At 42.5% G+C, this 20,978-nt stretch overlaps 1 protein-coding gene across 3 annotated transcripts in view; it reads left to right on the top strand.

Annotated features, from left to right (window-relative positions):
• The window catches only part of GLI3 (GLI family zinc finger 3), a 487,507-nt gene that overhangs the window by 232,926 nt on the left and 233,603 nt on the right, over positions 1-20,978 (top strand). For 2 of the 3 annotated variants that reach the window (XM_089691206.1, XM_089691207.1), the window contains exon 4: positions 11,849-11,975. In XM_089691206.1, coding sequence (XP_089547332.1) covers positions 11,849-11,975 — 127 coding nt within the window. The remainder of the gene's footprint in view (positions 1-11,848; positions 11,976-20,978) is intronic. The other variant, XM_089691208.1, reaches the window with a different exon arrangement.

Raw genomic sequence — 20,978 nt, forward strand, 5'->3', positions numbered from 1 at the left:
ATATAAATGGGCAATGTAAGATTTTACCCCTAGAAAGACACATAACACAAAAAATGTAGAAGAGAGCCGTGTACCTTATTAATGAAATTTGGTTACTGCGTGTATTTGAGACTTTTTTGAATGGAAATAAAATTCTTACATTGAAATTATTACTGTCTTTTAAATGATTAATCACTTTTTATGCTTTTATAGCAAAGTAGTCAGGGTTTTGATATAATTCTAACTGACAAGTGTGGATGATAACCTCTGCAGAATATCATTATGTCACACGTTGGGCTAAGTGAAGTGAGAGCAAACAAACCTTTGAAGAAAGCTTTAACATGTTCAGCATGTGATGCCGAAGAGTCAGACTGTTGACATAAGACAAAGGCTTTGCGCTCTGCCCCGCTCCTCTCAGGAGTTTGTATTCTGCCGCATGCAGTTTGCCTTTCTAATGATACAAAGCTGTTTGTTTGAAATCTGTCGCTAAGCGTATTTAAATGGTGACTAGTTTAAACATTGAAGTCATTCAAATAAACTCAGCATATGTGCTGCTTGAAGTGAAAGAAAGCTAGTTGGCCCCAGTTTACCTTCAGAAGGATCTGCAAGGAAGTTGTTTATATTGGAGCTCTTATAGAACGGATGTGCGAGGCCCATGTTACAGCAAAGTGACGGGTTAATTCTTTCTCAGGGTCAAAAAACCCCCAAAAACTGACAATGAGTTTACCGTGATTAGTCTATGGAACCAAATTATGCTTTTAAAGAAAAGCTTTTTATTGGAGAATGTCATGAAGGAAAATTCATCTCATACTCCAATAAAAAGCTCTGAAGAATGCTGTCATTCACCCGATTCACCCGGCGTACGAGTTGTACAACAGTTAAAGTGCAACTTCACTCTCTCAGTCAACATTGATTATTTTTTATTTGTATGCTGCTATCATCAGTAAATACATTATTATTATTATACAGTATTTATATAGCGCCAATGGTTCGCTCAGCGCTGTACATTACAAAGGGGGACAGAACATGTGACAGAACAATACCAATACAATGCAAAACATGAGGGGATTGAGGGCCCTGCTCTTTCGGGCTTACAATCTAGGAGGGAGGGGATGGCGGTACAGGAGGAGATAGCTGTGGGGGATGGAGTGGTTGGAAGAGTGGAGGAGATCGGCTGTTAGGTGAGGGTGGGGTAGACTTCCCTGAAGAGATGGGTTTTCAGGGTGCGCCTGAAGGTGAGGAGGGTAGGTGACAGTCTGATGGATTGGGGTAGGGAGTTCCAGAGGATGGGGGAAGTGGAGGAGATCAGTTGTTAGGTGAGGGTGGGGTAGGCTTCCCTGAAGAGATGGGTTTTCAGGGTGCGCCTGAAGGTGAGGAGGGTAGGTGACAGTCTGATGGATTGGGGTAGGGAGTTCCAGAGGATGGGAGAAGTGGAGGAGATCAGTTGTTAGGTGAGGGTGGGGTAGGCTTCCCTGAAGAGGTGGGTTTTCAGGGTGCGCCTGAAGGTGAGGAGGGTAGGTGACAGTCTGATGGATTGGGGTAGGGAGTTCCAGAGGATGGGAGAAGTGGAGGAGATCAGTTGTTAGGTGAGGGTGGGGTAGGCTTCCCTGAAGAGGTGGGTTTTCAGGGTGCGCCTGAAGGTGAGGAGGGTAGGTGACAGTCTGATGGATTGGGGTAGGGAGTTCCAGAGGATGGGAGAAGTGGAGGAGATCAGTTGTTAGGTGAGGGTGGGGTAGGCTTCCCTGAAGAGATGGGTTTTCAGGGTGCGCCTGAAGGTGAGGAGGGTAGGTGACAGTCTGATGGATTGGGGTAGTGAGTTCCAGAGGATGGGGGAAGTCACAGAAAAGTCCTGCAGTCGGGCATGGGAGGAGGAGACCAGGGAGCTAGAGAGTAGGAGGTCCTATGAGGAGCGGAGGGCACGGGTAGGGTGGTATTTGGGTATCAGGTCAGTTAGGTAGTTTGGCGCGGCGTTGTGAATGGCTTCGTAGGTCAGAGTTAATAATTTGAATTTGATGCACTGGGCAATCGGGAGCCAATGAAGGGATTGGCAGAGGGGGGTGGCAGATGTGGAGCGGTTGGTGAGGTGGATGAGTCACGCCACTGAGTTTAGGATAGACTGGAGTGGGGATAGCGTTCGTTTGGGTAGGCCAGTGAGAAGGGAGTTTCAGTAGTCCAGGCGTGAGATGATGAGGGAGTGTACAAGTTGTTTGGTAGTATCTGGATACATGGAAAGGAATATTATATTTACTTGTTTTAAACTGTTTGTCTTCCTGGTTTCCATGCCTAGGCAAATATTGTCATACAGGTGTCTTCAGGAAGAGAGCAGGGGCTTTCTCAGTTAAGCACACCGTTCTGCCGACATGCCTGAGCTAAGGGCAGATGGATTGCAGAAAGTAATTTTTACATGAATTATCTGCCATTACTCAAGATGGCCTTGGGGGTGTTTTTCTAAGTGATTTCTCAATAAAATAAAGCATGGAGACATGGATGGAGGGGTTAGATTGCTTTGAATATTAAAAATAAATTAAATAGCACTTTTAGTTTGTGAAGCTCAGATACAGTGAAGTTCGGCTTTAGGGTCCAAGTATTCATTGCCCTGGAACAAGCCTGCAAAGTCAGGGAGCAGCTAATCCAGGGAGTAGCTAATGAAGTGTAACCTCATAGGAGTGTTGCTGAGTGACAGAGTCTCTTTCACAAACCTTTGCAGATATCTGTTTTTGTTTTTTTGAAGTAGAGTATTTGAACTGACTGGTGTGATTGCCCTTTTAAGTAGAACTCTTACAATTATGATTTGCAGGAAAAAGAGTTAAAAGAATGCTGAGGATGGGATCTGTTTAATGTCTTGTCAGATAGGGGATTAAGCATATGAACTAAGGAATTTGTTCTTAGAGAATGGAGGGAGTTTGAGGTGCAGCTGCCAAGATGAAAGTTTTGCCGGGAAGATGGAAATGGATGGAACACCGTTAACTCATTATTTATGACAGAATTTTGGGAATCACTTGGTGCTCTAAAGGAAACCTATTCTGGGAAAAATATGTAGGCTGCCATTGCTGATCTTCTGCTGACCATGTTAGTTTGGTGGCCATCACGCTGGTAATGGCAGCAGCAGTTGGCAACTAAATCGGATCAGAAAATCAGAACTCCCAGTTGGTTGACTTGTTACAGGTCAAGGATCATAAGTATTGACACCATTTACAGTCGACTCAGCATCAGAGACAGGTACTTTTAATTGTTCTGTAGTATTTATTTATTCCTCATGTTTTGCATTGTATTGGTATTGTTCTGTCACATGTTCTGTCCCCCTTTGTAATGTACAGCGCTGAGCGAACTATCGGCGCTTTATAAATACTATATAATAATAATAATCCCAGGTACTTATATAGCGCCTCAAAAAAAACAAATACAAAAATCTAGTGCATTACCTTTATAAATAATATATTCACTCCGTGCAAAAACAAAAACACAAAAAACACAAAATTGTGCAATAACTATATATGTATCTCTTCCGTGCACATATGAGTAAACTGTGATCACTCTGTGAACACTGCAACACTGTGTATCCACCAACACCAATAGTATTAAATACTATTACCCTCTGTATCCATATACCAGCATCCAAATGAGATCTTCTAAAATGCTCCAAAGAAATTATTCCAAGGTCCTCAAAAGACAAGAAGGGTCTCAAGGCTCATATTCAAGGTGTAATAAAAAAATTTAATAGCAACTTACATTAAAATTTCATTATTCCGGCTTCCAACATGCTTCCTGTGTGAGTTCTATCAAACAAATGCGATATACCATGTGTTGACAACCCACAAAATGGCCGCGGCGACACTTCCGGTCTGCGTGCGTGCGTCACGACGTCACACCCTTGTCGCCGCGGCCATTTTGTGGGTTGTCAACACATGGTATATCGCATTTGTTTGATAGAACTCACACAGGAAGCATGTTGGAAGCCGGAATAATGAAATTTTAATGTAAGTTGCTATTAAATTTTTTTATTACACCTTGAATATGAGCCTTGAGACCCTTCTTGTCTTTTGAGGACCTTGGAATAATTTCTTTGGAGCATTTTAGAAGATCTCATTTGGATGCTGGTATATGGATACAGAGGGTAATAGTATTTAATACTATTGGTGTTGGTGGATACACAGTGTTGCAGTGTTCACAGAGTGATCACAGTTTACTCATATGTGCACGGAAGAGATACATATATAGTTATTGCACAATTTTGTGTTTTTTGTGTTTTTGTTTTTGCACGGAGTGAATATATTATTTATAAAGGTAATGCACTAGATTTTTGTATTTGTTTTTTTTGAGGTACTACGGGATGAAAGGGAATTTCTTCCTACTGGATGAACAAATTTGGATATTTGGACAATTTTTTGGACACTATTTTTGTTTGTAGTGGGACATTTTTTGGGACACTTTGCATTGGACTTTTTTTGATTTCATTTTGAATTTTATTATATTCATTTATTTGAATTTGTTTAGGTAATTTCAAAAAGGTTATAATACTATTGCTTTCTGGGGAGAAAGTGTGACTTTTTGAGGGGTTTGGGGATAGGTGGTTATACACATACTGAATCAACTTATATAGCGCCGTCAATTTACACAGTGCTTTACATATATATTGTACATTCCCATCAGTCCCTAACCCTCAAGGGGCGTACAATCTAAGGTCCCTAACTTACATTCATACAGACACATAATGGGGCCAATTTAGACAGGAGCCAATTAACCTACCAGCATGTCTTTGGAGTGTGGGAGGAAACCAGAGTACCCGGAGGAAACCCACGCAGGCACAGGGAGAACATGCAAACTGCAGGCAGGAGGGTGCCATGGTTGGGATTCGAACCAACGACCCGAGTACTGCCAGGCGGAAGTGCTAACCATTTAGCCCCCGTGCTGCCCATATATATTACTTTATCTTCACTGGAGCATTGCTTATATAATTTGTGCAGAAATGCAGATTGTTAAAGCTAAATTCCAGGAATAAGGTCCAGCTTGCTTACATCTAACTCTTCATATTCCCATGTGGCCCTTGTACTGAAAAGTTTGGAGACCCTTGCATTTAGCTAAGTGAAAGTTCCCTTAAAAAATGAACAGCCTGTAAATGAATCCCCGTATTTGCAAATTCTGGCTTTCCTTTTATGTTAAAACATGGATCTTCCACCTAGAACTGTAGTCTTCGTGGCACACAAACAGGAAGAGTTCTAATGTGTGAATTCCAAATGCCTAAACATGTTAAATGAATAGTTTAAATTGTATCAAGAACATCTGCAATGTGTGTCATTTTTTTTTTTTTATTTATACCTTAACAAAGCAGCAGCTTCTGCTAGCATTTCCTTCCCAGGGTAAAGTGAAAAGTTAAGCCTTGGATTAAACGTGGCTTGCTATTAGTTTGCTCGCTGTACGGTACATTATACAGTGCTTAGCAGCTGGTTTTTGGAACATCAGTCAGGAAATTGTATGATAAATTGGAGGTAGCCGGGACCGCAGGCACATTACTCTGCTTCAGCAGTTTTAGCTTGACTTCGGAGAGGCTGTCATGTGATGTTCTGTCAAGGGGTAATGTCAGGAGATTGATCACATACAGTAACATTTTTCACATGTATTTGAGATATGACGAGTACCAGCTGTTCTATTCATGTGTAAATAATAAACCATGAGACATATAATTGTATCGGATGCGCAGGGCTTTATGCAGGGGAGTAATAGTTCCTTATCGGCAGACAGTTTCTTATGAATGATTTACTGTATTCGCAGGGAATTACTATACAGATACTTTATGTGTCACACACAACACAACCGATATTCGTGACACAAGGGGGAAGATGTTCAGACAAGCAAAACTGGCAATTATGTGTTTGCTTTCCTTTGCTAATTGGCATAATAAACGTGGCTTCAATGTTTAATACTGAGGCCAGCCGTACATTTTAAGATTTCTCTCATTTAGCCTTGAAAATTGGTAATTTATAAAAGCGCCGCACCCTTTCCTAACTATACAGCAGCAACTCCCACTCCACAAAAATGGAAAAACAATTCAAATCCAAAATAAGAGTGCGCTAAACAAATATATAATGTCCATACATCAAATATATTCAAATCCAAAAAAATCCATGTGACAAATATAACGAACTTTCGTGAATAATCCACCACCGAATCAATCGAATGCACTCACCAGAGCTAAGTGCTGATCAAATTATAGACCAGCCTTAGTGTTTTTTGCTCTGGGAGCGAAGACACCACCAAACTCCAGACATTCGATGTATTATATTGTAGTATAGGAATCCAGCTGATATACACCCTTCTATATCTTTAGGCAGGAAATGAGGAGGAATACTCTGCAGCCACTCTTCATGAGTGGACAATCACCACAGCTCCATTAATCGGGACCACATTCAAAAACAAAAAAGAATATAATGGTGCAGCATGTTTTAACCAGCGTTAATTTATTAAAGAATAAAATTCACTCACAAGTGAGGTATCCAGCTGACACCGGCATTGCACGCATAGGTAAAAGGGAAAAAACCGCTCCGTCTGCTCAGCTAACATTCGGCAATAGCAGGGAATGTCCTGACGTCAGCATCCGACAGACCACGCCCTACGCGTTTCGTCACCAACGACGTCTTCATGGGGCGGTACCTTGCCTTGCAGGCTGAACAAGAGAAGTCACTTTACAGTTGCAAGAAAAAGTATGTGAACCCCTTGGGATTACGTGGAGTTTTGCATGAATTGGGCATAAAATGTGCTCTGAACGTCATCTAAGTCACAACAATAGAAGAACACAGTCTGCTGAACATAATACTACACAAACATTAGATGTTGCCATGGTTTAATTGCACATAACATGTAAACATTCACAATGCAGGGAGGAAAAAGTATGTGAACCTTTGGAATTAATAACTGGTTGACCCTCCTTTGGCAGCAATAACCTCAACCAAACATTTCCTGTAGTTGCAGATCAGACCTGCACAACGATCTGGAGTAATTTTGGACCACTCCTCTTCACAAAACTGTTTCAGTGTAGCAATATTCTTGGGATGTCTGGTGTGAATCGCTCTCTTAAGGTCATGCCACAGCATTTCAATTGGGCTGAGGTCAGGACTCTGACTGGGCCACTCCAGAAGGCATATTCTGTGCTGTTGCAGCCATTGTTTTGTTGAATTACTTGTATGCTTTGGGTCATTGTCCTGTTGCATCACCCATCCTCTGCGGAGCTTCAGTTGGCGGACAGATGGTCGTACATTTTCCTGCAAAATGTCTTGATAAACTCTGGAATTCATTTTCCCATCAATGACAACAATCCGTCCAGGCCCTGAGGCAGCAAAGCAGCCCCAAACCATGATGCTCCCTCCGCCATGTTTCACAGTGGGGATGAGGTTTTGATGTTGGTGTGCTGTGCCTTTTTTGTCTCCACACATAGTGTTGTGTGTTCTTCCCAAACAACTCAATCTTGGTTTCATCTGTCCACAGTATATTTTGCCAGTAGTGCTGTGGAACATCCAGGTGCTCTTTTGCAAACTTCAAATGTGCTGAAATATTCTTTTTGGACAGCAATGGCTTCCTCCGTGGTGTCCTCCCATGTACTCCATTCTTGTTTAATGTTTTCCTTATTGTAGATGTGTCAACAAAAATGTTAGCATGTGCCAGAGATTTCTGTAGGTCTTTAGCTGACACTCTGGGATTCTTCTTTATCTCATGCAGCATTCTGCGCTGTGCTCTTGCAGTCATTTTTACAGGACGACCAAGCCTAGGGAGAGTAGCAACAGTGCTAAACTTTCTCCATTTGTAGACAGTCTGTCTTACCGTGGACATATGAACATCAAGGCTTTTGGAGATACTTTTGTAACCCTTTCCAGCTTCATGAAAGTCAACAATTCTTGATCGTAGGTCTTCTGAGAGCTCTTTTCTGCGAGGCATGGTTCACATCAGACAGTGCTTCTTGAAACCAGTAAACCCAAAACAGGTGTGTGTTTTTTAAGGGCAGGACAGCTGTCAGCAACACATCCAATATCATCACACTGATTGGAGTCAAGGTTGGCTCACTCCTGGCTCCAATTAGCTCTGGGAGAAGTCATTAAGCTAGGGCCTCACATACTTTTTCCTCCCTGCACTGTGAATGTTTACATGTTATGTGCAATTAAACCATGGCAACATCTAATGTTTGTGTAGTATTATGTTCAGCAGACTGTGTTCTTCTATTGTTGTGACTTAGATGACGTTCAGAGCACATTTTATGCCCAATTCATGCAAAACTCCACGTAATCCCAAGGGGTTCACATACTTTTTCTTGCAACTGTATATCTCCTAGATTGTAAGCTCAAAAGAGCAGGACCCTCGAACCCCACGTGTATTGTATTTTCTCATCCTCTGGAACTCACTACCCCAATCCAATGTTTTGCTATGTAAAATTTGTTTGGAAAAAAATGAAATTTTTTAAATTTTCAAATTTCCCGCCGGCGCCCGTACGTCCCGACGTCACAGGGACAGGAACACGGAAGCCGGATGCCGGCATCGGCCGGAGGAGATGGCCGGGGACGCTGCAGGGGACACATCGTGGGAGCGAAGGACAAGGTAAGCGCTGCAGGGACTCCCTATGCAGCGCTGCATGGTAAGCCCGAGTGTAGCTCGGGGTTACCGCTTTTGGTACTGAAACTTTACCCCGAGCTACACTCGGGAATACCACCAGGGGGGTTAATTGATGACAGCCTCTTGTAATCTTCTGTATAGCAGCACCAAGACTGGGAATAGAAGGACTGTCCTTAGAAGCCAAATTGTCTCTGCAACAATGCACATGTGCTGATGGAAACACGGTGACAGGAGAATAAAGCAGGGATTAACTCATAGTGTGCTGCTACTCCTTCATTGTCCAATCAGCAAGCAGGGGATGTGTCCTGCTGTATTGCTGGCCATGGTTTCTGGTTGTATAAATGAGATGTGCAGCGCTAAAAATAAATCAAATTATAAGTATTCAAAATATAGATAAAAGTATTATATATACAGTTCATCAAGTGCCTTGAAGTGCTCCAATATTCCTATATCCTCCTATGGACAAGGTGCTGCGATATTAGGTGCGTACTCACCAGAACGCGCAAATTAATGAGCGTTTGTGTATAATTTCCTGATGTCATCTGTCAGTCTGGAGAGTGCTAGAATCCGGTAATCTCCCTCATGAGGTCCCGGGAATTAGTGGTAGGACGTCAGGATGGTCCGGAGTTTCCCTCAGGGGATAGTTGGGTACAGCCCTCTGGAAGTTATGGAGGTTCCCTCTCTGGTGGTCAGGTGGGTGGCTGTGAATTAATACTCCCCAGGGGAGTCAAAGCAAAGACATCTCCATAGTGTAGTATTGTATTACATTTATTGAAGCATATGCAAATATCCACGTGAGAGTGCGGTTAAATGAAGAGTAAAATCAGCATGGACTAACCGTCCAATGTATAAGATGGCTGCCGGAGCTCCGCGATTGCTTTATGTATGGTTTCTGGTTGGTTTGTGCAGACATGAGTTTCTGCACAAATATATACACCCTTTGACAGGTATAACAGCATTTATATATGCACCTTAACTCATTAGCCACTTGCTTTGGAGTTGAATACATAGTTGTATGTGCTCTTGACCATTAGGGGGAGATTTACTAAATCTGGTGCAGCTTTGCATAGAAGCCAATCAGCTTCTAACTTCAGCTTGTTCAATTAAGCTTTGACAATAAAACCTGAAAGCTGATTGGTTTCTATGCAAAGCTGCACCAGTTTATTGTTATTATTATACAGTATTTATAAAGCGCCAATAGTTCACTGAGTGCTGTACATTACAGAGGGGGACAGAACATGAGACAGAACAATAACAATACAATACAATGCAAAACATGAGGGGATCGAGGGCCCTGCTCTTTCGAGCTTAAAATCTAGGAGGGAGGGGATAGTGGTACAGGAGGAGAAAGATGTGGGGGATGGAGTGGTAGGAAGAGTGGAGGAGGTCGGCAAGTTAGCAGGGGGTGGGGTAGGCTTCCCTGAAGAGATGGGTTTTCAGGGTGCGCCTAAAGGAGAGGAGAGTAGGTGATAATCTGATGGATTGGGGCAGGGAGTTCCAGAGGATGGGTGACACCCTGGAGAAGTCCTGGAGGCGGGCATGGGAGGAGGAGACCAGGGAGCTAGAGAGAAGGAGGTCTTGTGAGGAGCGGAGTGTGCGTGTTGGGTGGTACTTGGATATTAGGTCAGTGATGTAGTTCGGGGCAGTATGGTGGACGGCTTTGTACGTCAGTGTTAGGATTTTGAATTTGATCCGCTGCGCAATCGGAAGCCAGTGGAGGGATTGGCAGAGGGGGGTGGAGGACACTGAGTGGAGGCCAGTGGAGGGATTGGCAGAGGGGGGTGGAGGACATTGAGTGGAGGTCAGTGGAGGGATTGGCAGAGGGGGGTGGAGGACACTGAGTGGAGGCCAGTGGAGGGATTGGCAGAGGGGAGTGGCGGAGATGGAGCGGCTGGAAAGGTGAATGAGTCTGGCAGCCGTATTCAGGATGGACTGAAGCGGGGATAGCCAGCGGCGAGGCAGGCCAGTGAGGAGGGAGTTGCAGTAGTCGAGTCGTGATATGATGAGGGAGTGGATGAGCTGTTTAGTGGTTTCTGGGGTTAGGAACGTGCGGATTTTGGCCATGTTGCGGAGGTGGAGTCTGCATGTTGCGGAGGTGGAGTCTGCACGAGTTTGTTAAAGATTGGACTTGGGGCTGGAAGGATAGGTTGGAGTCCAGAATGACACCAAGTACTCAATATTTTGCACCATGCAGTTTTGGTAAATGACCCCCTTAGTATTTGGGTTGATATGCATGTTGTCTTTCTTTTAAATTAGTGTCACTAGTATTTTGAGAACACATTTGTTTCCTTGTCTTCTGTCAGCGTGTTTTTCCCTAGATTTCCAATCCTGTCTCCAACATGAACACACTTTCAAGCAGACTGCATTCAACATTCCAACAAACTTTTTGCATATGTGTTTTGATCCAGAAGTAAGGGAAGACTCAAACATGAAAGATAAACATGCCAATGGGATCTTATAATAGCCCCAAACTAGTCCTTTGAATATTTCGTTTAAAGCAGAAGTCGTGATCTTAAACCTGCTCCCACCCCTATTCTAAGTCCCATACTATCTAGCCTGTAAAGGAGGGATGTGTATACTTACCTAATCTAAGGGCACCCTAGTCTGGTCAAATGGTCTCCCCAGTGGCTGACTTTAGTGGAGAGTAGAAAACAGCAAAAACAGCTGCAATGCCTGAGTGTTGGCGTCACCCATAGGCTTGCTATGGGACATCCGTTATCTGCTGTCTCTCCATTTCCCTAAATCAAGCGCTGGAAACTGATCACGTGACCACACCAGATTTCCCTTAGATTAGGTAAGTATACATATCTTTCCTTTAAAGGCTAGTTAGCATATTGCTTAGAATGGGGGTGAGAGCAGGCTTACGATTAGATACATTTAGACCGGGCGTCCACTTAAAGGTCCAGTTAGATTAGGAATAAATAGAATGAGGCAAAGTGTACTGGTAACCTGACTGGGTGATTGACATGAAAAGATGTTTTTAACTATAATTTGTAAATTGAGAATGTATGCAATAAAACGATGAGGATTTGTATGGCTGCACAGCTTGAAAAGTTACTTTTTAAAGCTCTATCTAACGCTGACAATGCATTTATTCAAGTAAAATATATCTGTTTTTAGATTGGGGTTTCTTTACCTCTTATATGTTCTATGGAATACTTTACATGTTGGTATCTTAGTTCAGTGTTATGTAACTAAACATCTTTTGTGTTCATAAAGAGTATAACAAAGGATAAATTGTGTCTTAGTTTCTCTCTTTGCCCATTACTTACAGATGATGTATCCTTCCTTTCAGCTCCGCCTCACCTATTTCCAGCCTTTCACCCTCCAGTGCCAATTGACGCAAGGCATCATGAAGGCCGATATCACTATGAACCTTCTCCTATCCCTCCACTGCATGTGTAAGTATATCTTTTGATACCAAATTTGCACTGAAATTAACAGAAATAATTGATGACAATCTTGTTAACACAGTCTGAAACCTACATTCCGTTTAGCTGTTATGTACGTATGCTGAAGGCAATGGTCTCCTGTGACAGGTTACGGCTGTATTTCAGTTGTTTGATTTCTAAAAAATAAGAAATAAAGTTAATGGTTTTATTTGAATACAGATTCATAACTGCTATAAGTGAACCACTAGACAATCACAATACAAAAATCATAAAGTATTGTTAGAAAAGTGCCACACCCTAAAAGACTAAAGCAGCAAATTCCCACTTCAAAAAACTCATATAAATGTTTTGACCAAATCAGTGAAATGAAAGGAATGCGCTAAATGAACATATCACTAGATAAATAAATAAAAAAGAAAAAATAAGTGAAAAGGTGTTAATAAATAAATGAATAAATGTCCAAAAAATATATATGTCCAAAAAATATATATCTCCAAAAAATATTTTGCAGATCAAATAGGGGTTTCTTTACTAACCCTGGTTGACTCAGAATCTTGTCCACTTCTGCATAAAAACCAATCAGCTTCCAGGTTTTATTGCTGAAGCTTAACTGAACATGCTAAGGTTAGAAGCTGATTGGCTACCATGCACAGGTGCCCAAGATTCTGAGTCAACCAGTTTTAGTAAATCTCCTATATAGTGTCCACACCGTGTCAAATCCACCACCAAAGAAGTTGGATCACTCACCAGAACTCAATGCTGATCAACAATACGACCAGCAAAAAACACTTTTGCTCTGGGAGCAGTAGATATCAATTAAGTTCTTGGATGCAATGCTCTGCAAACAACCGATATCCTATAGGATGAATCGCCACCATTCAAAGCTATGGATAATTTCCAGGGGTATATATCATCTCTAAATCGTATATCTCCGTATCATTGGGACCATGTTCAAAAGTAAAAAGAAGAGATCATAGTGCAGCAAGCTTCAAATCGTTTAAAAGCTTTAATGTATAAATCACACTCACATTTTAACCCTTTGAGGACCAAGGGACGTATTTGTCCCATGTTTGTAATTGCGCGTATCATCTGATTAAGAACTTAAAACTCTTTTTTTTTTTTGGTTTGAGTCAAAATATTAGTTCTTATCAACAAACAACAAATGGATCTAGCTTTTTGCCAATTATTTCATGAAATGGCTTAGTTACAGCAATTGAAGTGTACGAACTTTAAAAACAAAAAAATTTATTCTTTTGGCGTTCCAAAATCTTACGGTCCTCAAAGGGTTAAGGTGTCTACACCAACTTTTGAACATGGTCCCAATGATACGGAGATATACGATTTAGAGATGATATATACCCCTGGAAATTATCCATAGCTTTGAATGGTGGCGATTCATCCTATAGGATATCGGTTGTTTGCAGAGTATTGCATCCAAGAACTTAATTGGTATCTACCGCTCCCAGAGAAAAGTGTTTTTTGCTGGTCCAATTGTTCATCAGTAGAGATGAGCGAATTATTCAAAAATTCGGTTCGGCTGATTCGCCGAATTCGCCGAATAAATTCGCTTCGAGCCGAATATATTCGCTGCGAATTTAACTTATAAAAAGGGTGTTTCTAGGCTTCAGAGAGCCTTTATATTAGTGCAGAACACTGTACCTTTAATTTAAATGCCCTTGGAGTCTGCTGGGGAAGAGAAATAATACTGTCAGTCAGTATGACATGCAGATGAGTGCCGTCGATCTTAGAATCACCGCACACTTCACTCATTTGGGCAGTCACGGGGCCAAAACCAGAGTGTGGAGCCACAGTGTGGCGGTGGAGGCAGCAGCAATGGGAGGCCATACAGCACCCTATGACAAAATGGAACCCACCAGCAGTGTGAGGAGACCTGAAAGTGGCACATGGCAGAGTGTGGCGATGGAGACAGCAGCAATGGGAGGCCGTACAGGGACCCATGACACACTCTGGACCTGGCAGCAGCATGAGGAGGCGGTACAGGGGCCCATGACAGATTACGGGCCTGGCAGCAGCATGAGTAACGATTCTGTGGCCCTAAAGTCTCTGTGGCCCTAACTCTGTCCCTTAATACACACAGGTCTGTCTCTCTTGAATGACCGGAGGCTAATGGAGAATTCTAAGATGGCCGCGATTTATAGCTCCACCATTACACAGTGCTGGCTGGCTGCTGATTGGCTAATGCGATCACATGTCATGAATGCATTATGGGTCAGCGCGCCTTGTCTGCGCGCCTTCCCAGAGATCCCCGCCCCATCTTCTCTGTCCATTTTCTCCGTCGCCACACATGTCGCCGCCATTTTTGGGAAAATTCGATTCGTGCATCCGAAGTTTGCTAATCTTCGGATTCGTCGCGAATAGAATTTTTCCAAATCTTCGGAACGAATTCCACTTCGTCATGTTCGATTCGCTCATCTCTATGCATCAGCATTGAGTTCTGGTGAGTGATCCAACTTCTTTGGTGGTGGATTTGACACGGTGTGGACACTATTTGATCTGCAAAATATTTTTGGGAGATATATATTTTTTGGACATATATATTTTTTGGACATTTATTTTTTGGACATTTATTTATTTATTTATTAACACCTTTACACTTATTTTTTCTTTTTTATTTATTTATCTAGTGATACGTTCATTTAGCGCATTCCTTTAAAATCATAAAGTAATAGAAAAATTTCAACCTACGTCTTTCATGTTCTTAAAGGTATAGTCTACCTATTGAGAAAAAAATAATAAATGCACTTTATTGTAAAAAGAAAAAAATGTGCATTTATTAATTTTTTGCAGAGTAAACAGTGAGCAACATATAATATATATCATCGGGTACTAAAGGGGTTGTGTCCACATGTTGAAACCAAAAAGTCAGAATTAAAATGGCTTGCTGATTGGACAATGAAGGAGTAGCAGCACACTGATGAGGTTTTAAACTCAAACTGTTTTTACCTTAATGCATTTCCCCCCCACCCCCATACACCTACCTGACTCCTCGCACCAATCCAGCGCTGTCCTGGCACTAGCATCGCTATCTTCACTTCTTGAATGGAGAGAAAACTCTGAGAGCAGCTGCAGCCATAGACTACGGTAGCTGTCAGTCAAATTCCTATGAGGAGGGAGCGGAGGCATTGCTTTCCGATGCTGTGTTCGTCTATGGATGCAAACAGCCTAACTTGGGAGATTTCACACACGGGTGCCCCCTAGGCTTGCTGAGGGGGCACTTGTAAGAAGGAGCAGACATTGCTGATAGAGGACCACTAAAGAGGAGGTATACGACTGTTCTGCACAATATCATTGCACAGAGCAGGTGAGTATATCTTTTTTTTAGTAAAAAAAAAAAAATAGCCTTTGGAATCACTTCAGCCCATTGCACACTGATATACACCCTTAAAATTTTTGGTTTGCATATATTGCAATACACATTTAACCATTTCAATACCGGGCAATTTTCCCCCTTCCTGCCCAGGCCATTTTTCAGGTTTCAGCGCTCTCACACTTTGAATGACAATTGCACGGTCATACAACATTGTACCCAAACTAAAATTTTATCATTTTCTTCACACAACTAGAGCTTTCTTTTGGTGGTATTTAATCACTGCTGGGGTTTTTATTTTTTGATAAATTAACAAAAAAAGACCAAAAAGTTTGAAAAAAAAACACGTTTTTCTTTGTTTCTGTTATAAAAGTTTACAAATAAATAATTGTTCTTCATAAATTTAGGCCGAGATGTATTCTGCTACATGTCTTTGCTACATGCTACATGTCTTTGGTGAAAATATCCCAAATTAGGATGTATTATTTAGTTTGTAGGAAAGTTATAGAGTTCACAAACTATGGTATAGATCTGAATATTGATCAATCCTGAAGTACTGACAGCCAATCTAATTTCTTGAAGTCCAAGAATGTCAGAATAGTACAGATATCCAGCCAAATGTCAGAACAGTACAGATATCCCCCAAATGTCAGAATAGTACAGATATCCCCCAAATGTCAGGACAGTACAGATATCCCCCAAATGTCAGGACAGTACAGATATCCCCCAAATGTCAGGACAGTACAGATATCCCCCCAAATGTCAGGACAGTACAGATATCCCCCAAATGACCCCTTTTTGCAGAGTAGACAGTCCGACGTACTTCATAAGAGGCATGGCGAGTTTTTTGAAGTTGTATTTCTTTTGTCATAATTTTTCAGAAAATGAAAAAAATTATTTTCACAATCTTTTTTTACATACTGTCACCAGTGCAGTACAGCGTCATCATATAATTGGCATGGCGGTGATCAGGGACACTGACTGGTGACAGTATGAAAAAAAAAAAATATATATATATATATATTTTTTTTTTAATTTTTTATTACATTTTTTTTTAAATTTTTTTTAAGATTTTTTTTCATATTTTACTATGACCAAAGTAGTACAATGTTACCATAGTAACATTGTACTACTTTGGGGAAGTGATCAGTATTTTTTTTTTTTTTTTACACAATTTGCTTATAGCAAAGAATTACTTTGCTATAAGCAAGCATTTACCTGAATGAAATCGATTCATTCAGGTTTTTTTTTGTGCTTAGCTGTGATTTGGCCACATGACCATTCACAGCTAGACACTAGTATACAATGGATGGCATGAATGAAGCCATCCATTGTATACAACTGTCATGTGACCTGCTGTGATTGGTCACAGCAGGTCACATGGTACCGGCAATGGGGGCCGGTACTCAGATCTGTCATCGGCCGTGTCCGAGATACACGGCCGGTGACAGATCGCGCTGCTGTGCAGCTCTGCAACTGCGTGAACTGCGCATGTGCGGGAGGACGCCAAATAGCGTACACCCGGAAAGCTAGAGCATTTTTGCGGCCGCCAAACGGCTATAGGTCGGGCGGCTAATGGTTAAGCTTGCCAGCTGCGTCAAAACAATCCCTCTCTGGCCAGCCCCTACTCTACTCTGCAAAATTCGAAATACTTACTTGCTTAAGCAACAACATGTTATTTTCCTTGATTACACACGCTACGTTTTACTTTAATAGCACTTGCAGTAGTAGTATCTAGGATGATGATAAATTCATTTCTCTGTTAAACAAGTTCTCCTCTGTGAATAGAATTAATTGATATTAACTATCCTAACTACATGCTGAAGTACACATATAATGATGTTTGCTCTAGTCTAGCCATTAACAAGCTGTAATTGCAGGGAAAGTTTGCCAGAAAGAATACAATAAATCAGTGTCAAAGGAAAAAAAAATCTATTGCACTTTTGCCAGCAACTATTTTCGGCATTCACAATTTATGGTTCTTGTGTTTGTTTGTGAAGATGGTTATACATCTTCACCACTCGTAGGACCTTTATTGTGTAAGTAATTTTTTTTTTGCGTTGTGGACCTATGGGGTTGTTTGGGTATTTTCTGCAATGTGCATAACACTTTTTAGTTAGCCCTAATTCAGTACGCAAGCACTTTTGTTGCCTTTATATTATGGATATATTGTATATTAGGGAATTGCTGATACATTTTTACAAATATTCACCTACATATTTAATAGGTAACATTCTTCATATTTGTAAGCACATTCCCTGACACTAGTTCAAAAAAGGCATCTCCTTTTTTTTTATTTTTATTATTATTATTATACAGGATTTATATGGCGCCAACAGTTTGCTCAGCGCTTTACAATATAACTGGAGACAATACAGCAACAATACAGTTCAATACAAGAGGGTTAGGAGGGCCCTGATCCTTGGAGCTTACAATCTAGGAGGGAGAGGCTGATCCTGGGAGCTTACAATCTAGGAGGGAGGGGCCAGTAGTACAAAAGGTAGTAACTGTGGGGGATGGACTGGTAGGAGGAGTAGAAGATTCCATTATTAGCTGAGGGCAGGATAGGCTTTCCTGAAGAGATTTTTCAGAGATCGCCTAAAAGTGAGCAGAGTAGGTGTTAGTCTGATAAATTGGGGTAGAAAGTTCTAGAGGATGGGGGAAGCTCTGGAGAAGTCCTGGAGACGAGCGTGGGAGGAGGAGACAAGGGAGCTAGAGAGCAGGAGGTCGTGTGAGGAGCGGAGAGTACGGTTTGGGAGATATTTGGAGACAAGATCGTGATGTAATTTGGGGCAGAGTTATAAATGGCTTTATACGTTATTGTTAATGTTTTGAATTTTATCCATTGGGCAATGGGAAGCCAGTGGAGGGATTGGCAGAGAGGGGTGGAGGGCACGGAGTGGAGGCCAGTGGAGGGATTGGCAGAGGGGTGGAGGACACTGAGTGGAGGTCAGTGGAGGGATTGGCAGAGAGGGGTGGAGGACACTGAGTGGAGGTCAGTGGAGGGATTGGCAGAGAGGGGTGGAGGACACTGAGTGGAGGCCAGTGGAAGGATTGGCAGAGGGGGGTGGAGGACACTGAGTGGAGGTCAGTGGAAGGATTGACAGAGAGGGATGGAGGACACTGAGTGGAGGTCAGTGGAGGGATTGGCAGAAGGGAGTGGAGGACACTGATTGGAGGCCAGTGGAGGGATTGGCAGAAGGGAGTGGAGGACACTGAGTAGAGGTCAGTGGAGGGATTGGCAGAAGGGAGTGGAGGACACTGAGTAGAGGTCAGTGGTGGGATTGGTAGAGAGGGGTGGAGGACACTGAGTGGAGGTCAGTGGAGGGATTGGCAGAGAGGGGTGGAGGACACTGAGTAGAGGTCAGTGGAGGGATTGGCAGAGAGGGGTGGAGGACACTGAGTAGAGGTCAGTGGAGGGATTGGCAGAGAGGGGTGGAGGACACTGAGTAGAGGTCAGTGGAGGGATTGGCAGAGAGGGGTGGAGGACACTGAGTAGAGGTCAGTGGAGGGATTGGCAGAGAGGGGTGGAGGACACTGAGTAGAGGTCAGTGGAGGGATTGGCAGAGAGGGGTGGCAGATACAGAACGGTTAGTAAGGTGGATGATTCTGGCAACAGCATTCATAATAGACTGCATATATTTATTGATGACTGCATAACATTATTAGATAGACGTATTTTAATATTTTAAAGTCCATTTGCTCATATGCACATCAAGCCATTTTTTACTTCTGTTACGGTAAAAGATACTTTAAACAGATTAAATCTGTTCATGACTAGAGGTAGTTGAAGCTTAGAGGTGAATTTTAGCAGCATTGGTATGCATTGGCATTAAGTCTAGGTTCACACCTAAGCGTTTTCCACAGTGTTTTCCAGAAACACACAGCAGTCCATTTAACATGATTTCCTATGGGAGACGTTCACATCTCCGCATTTTCAACAGCTGTGTTTTTTGGCAAGGGTCAGGGACTTTTTTAAACGCAAAAAATTGCGTTTTTGGTTCTATAGACTTCAAGGGAGACACTGCAGAAAAGCATGTAGTGTGTTTATGCAGTGTTTTTGCCACATTTTTGATGCGTTTTGCATTTTAATATGCCTAGTAAGAAGAAAAAGATTTTTAAAAAACGCATAAAAAACACGGCCAAAACGTGTCAAAAACGCATGTGCAAAAACGCACTGCAGAAACGGATCAAACGCAAACTGCATAGGTGTGAACCTAGCCTAAATTATGACTAATTTGCCTACCTAAATATTTGTTTTTGTTTGTGATATATAAGGCTTTTATTTTGTAATTGTTTTTTTTGTTCCAAAAATACTTTATTAATATAAGAAGAAACAAAATAGCATATAGAGCATATACAGCTATAGATCACAGTCAGAACATAGACATGACACGTTGCCGTTTCGCAGACGGGACATATTGTAAACTGTAATACAAGTCAAAATGGGGTAGAACATTATGTCAGTGTTAGGGATCCGGGTATGACCAGACATGTGTGGACTGACACAGGGAAGTAGCAGGCTTCAGGAACACAGGTGTAGTCAGGGCTGGAGAGGTGGAATGGTCAGGCGGCCGTAAGGTACTGTCAGGCACCGCCCGGCGGGATCTCTAGTGACCCACAGAACAGGATTCCCCAGGGCGCGGAGTCTAAGCCCCAGTCTGCCTTTTCACCAGAGCCCCTGATGGTGGGGATGGACTTGGCGCAGGACTGAGACCAGGTCGCGGCCCCTGAGTGCACCCAACTGTGGTAGAGGGTTCCGCCAAGGGTATGTACCGGGGGAAAGCCTGATGTGAAGGGGCTGGCAGGTTTGGACAGTAGTGACTGGATCCGTGTGGGATGGATGGATCGTCTGGGTAGCGTCAGGCGTAGTCAGACAGGCCAGGTCAGCAACGTGCGGGCAGTGAGGTACCGGAGGAGCAGGCAGAGAATAGTCAGGGTCACAAGCCAGGTTCAGTAACTCACGGGCAGCGCGGTACAGAGGATCAGGCAGAAGGATGGTCAGGCAAGCCAGGGGTTCAACAGGAGATGGTCAGCAGAGGTCAGGATCAAAGCAGGGTCAGCAACTAGGCAGATAGGCAGGAACACAGGATACCAGGTACAGGGGCTCATGGGAAACATACACCAAGGCCCTGATCACAGGCCTGGTCCTGCTTAAATACACCTCCTGCAATCAGCTTCAGCTGATGGCTGACTGCAGGAGTGAACGTCTGGTTGCTGAGAGCACCTGCTGGCCAGCCCTGGTACTGCAGCCCGCACGGCAGGTGAGTCCCACCACCAGTGCTGAGTCCATTCCTGACAGTCAGGCATACAATGTAAACCAGTGGATACGCAAAGGAAAGAGGATCGATGTATTATATGTTGTCACTTCTTGGATATCAGCAATTTTTAATGATGAGGTGATATGAAGATTAGGGTAGGCAAAGCATTGGATGCTGTGAAAGTCATGCTTTACGGATTTATAACTTGAGTGTATGATATAGTTACAGTCAGTCATATCTGTGTGGAAGTAAATGCTCTATTTGGTTGGTGTGAATTTGAATGAATGATAAGTTGGTATAACAGGTGTGAAAAAAAAGGAGGTCGGAAAGAAGAACAGCAAGAAAAAGAAATGTAGGATGAGATGGTGGGGGGAATATGGGGGAAGGAAAAAAAATAAATAAATAATTTGGGGGAGTGGGGGT

This window comes from Staurois parvus, unplaced genomic scaffold (assembly GCF_062004578.1).
Source record: "Staurois parvus isolate SC_StPar_1 unplaced genomic scaffold, SC_StPar_1.0 ptg000554l, whole genome shotgun sequence".
NCBI lineage: Eukaryota > Metazoa > Chordata > Amphibia > Anura > Ranidae > Staurois > Staurois parvus.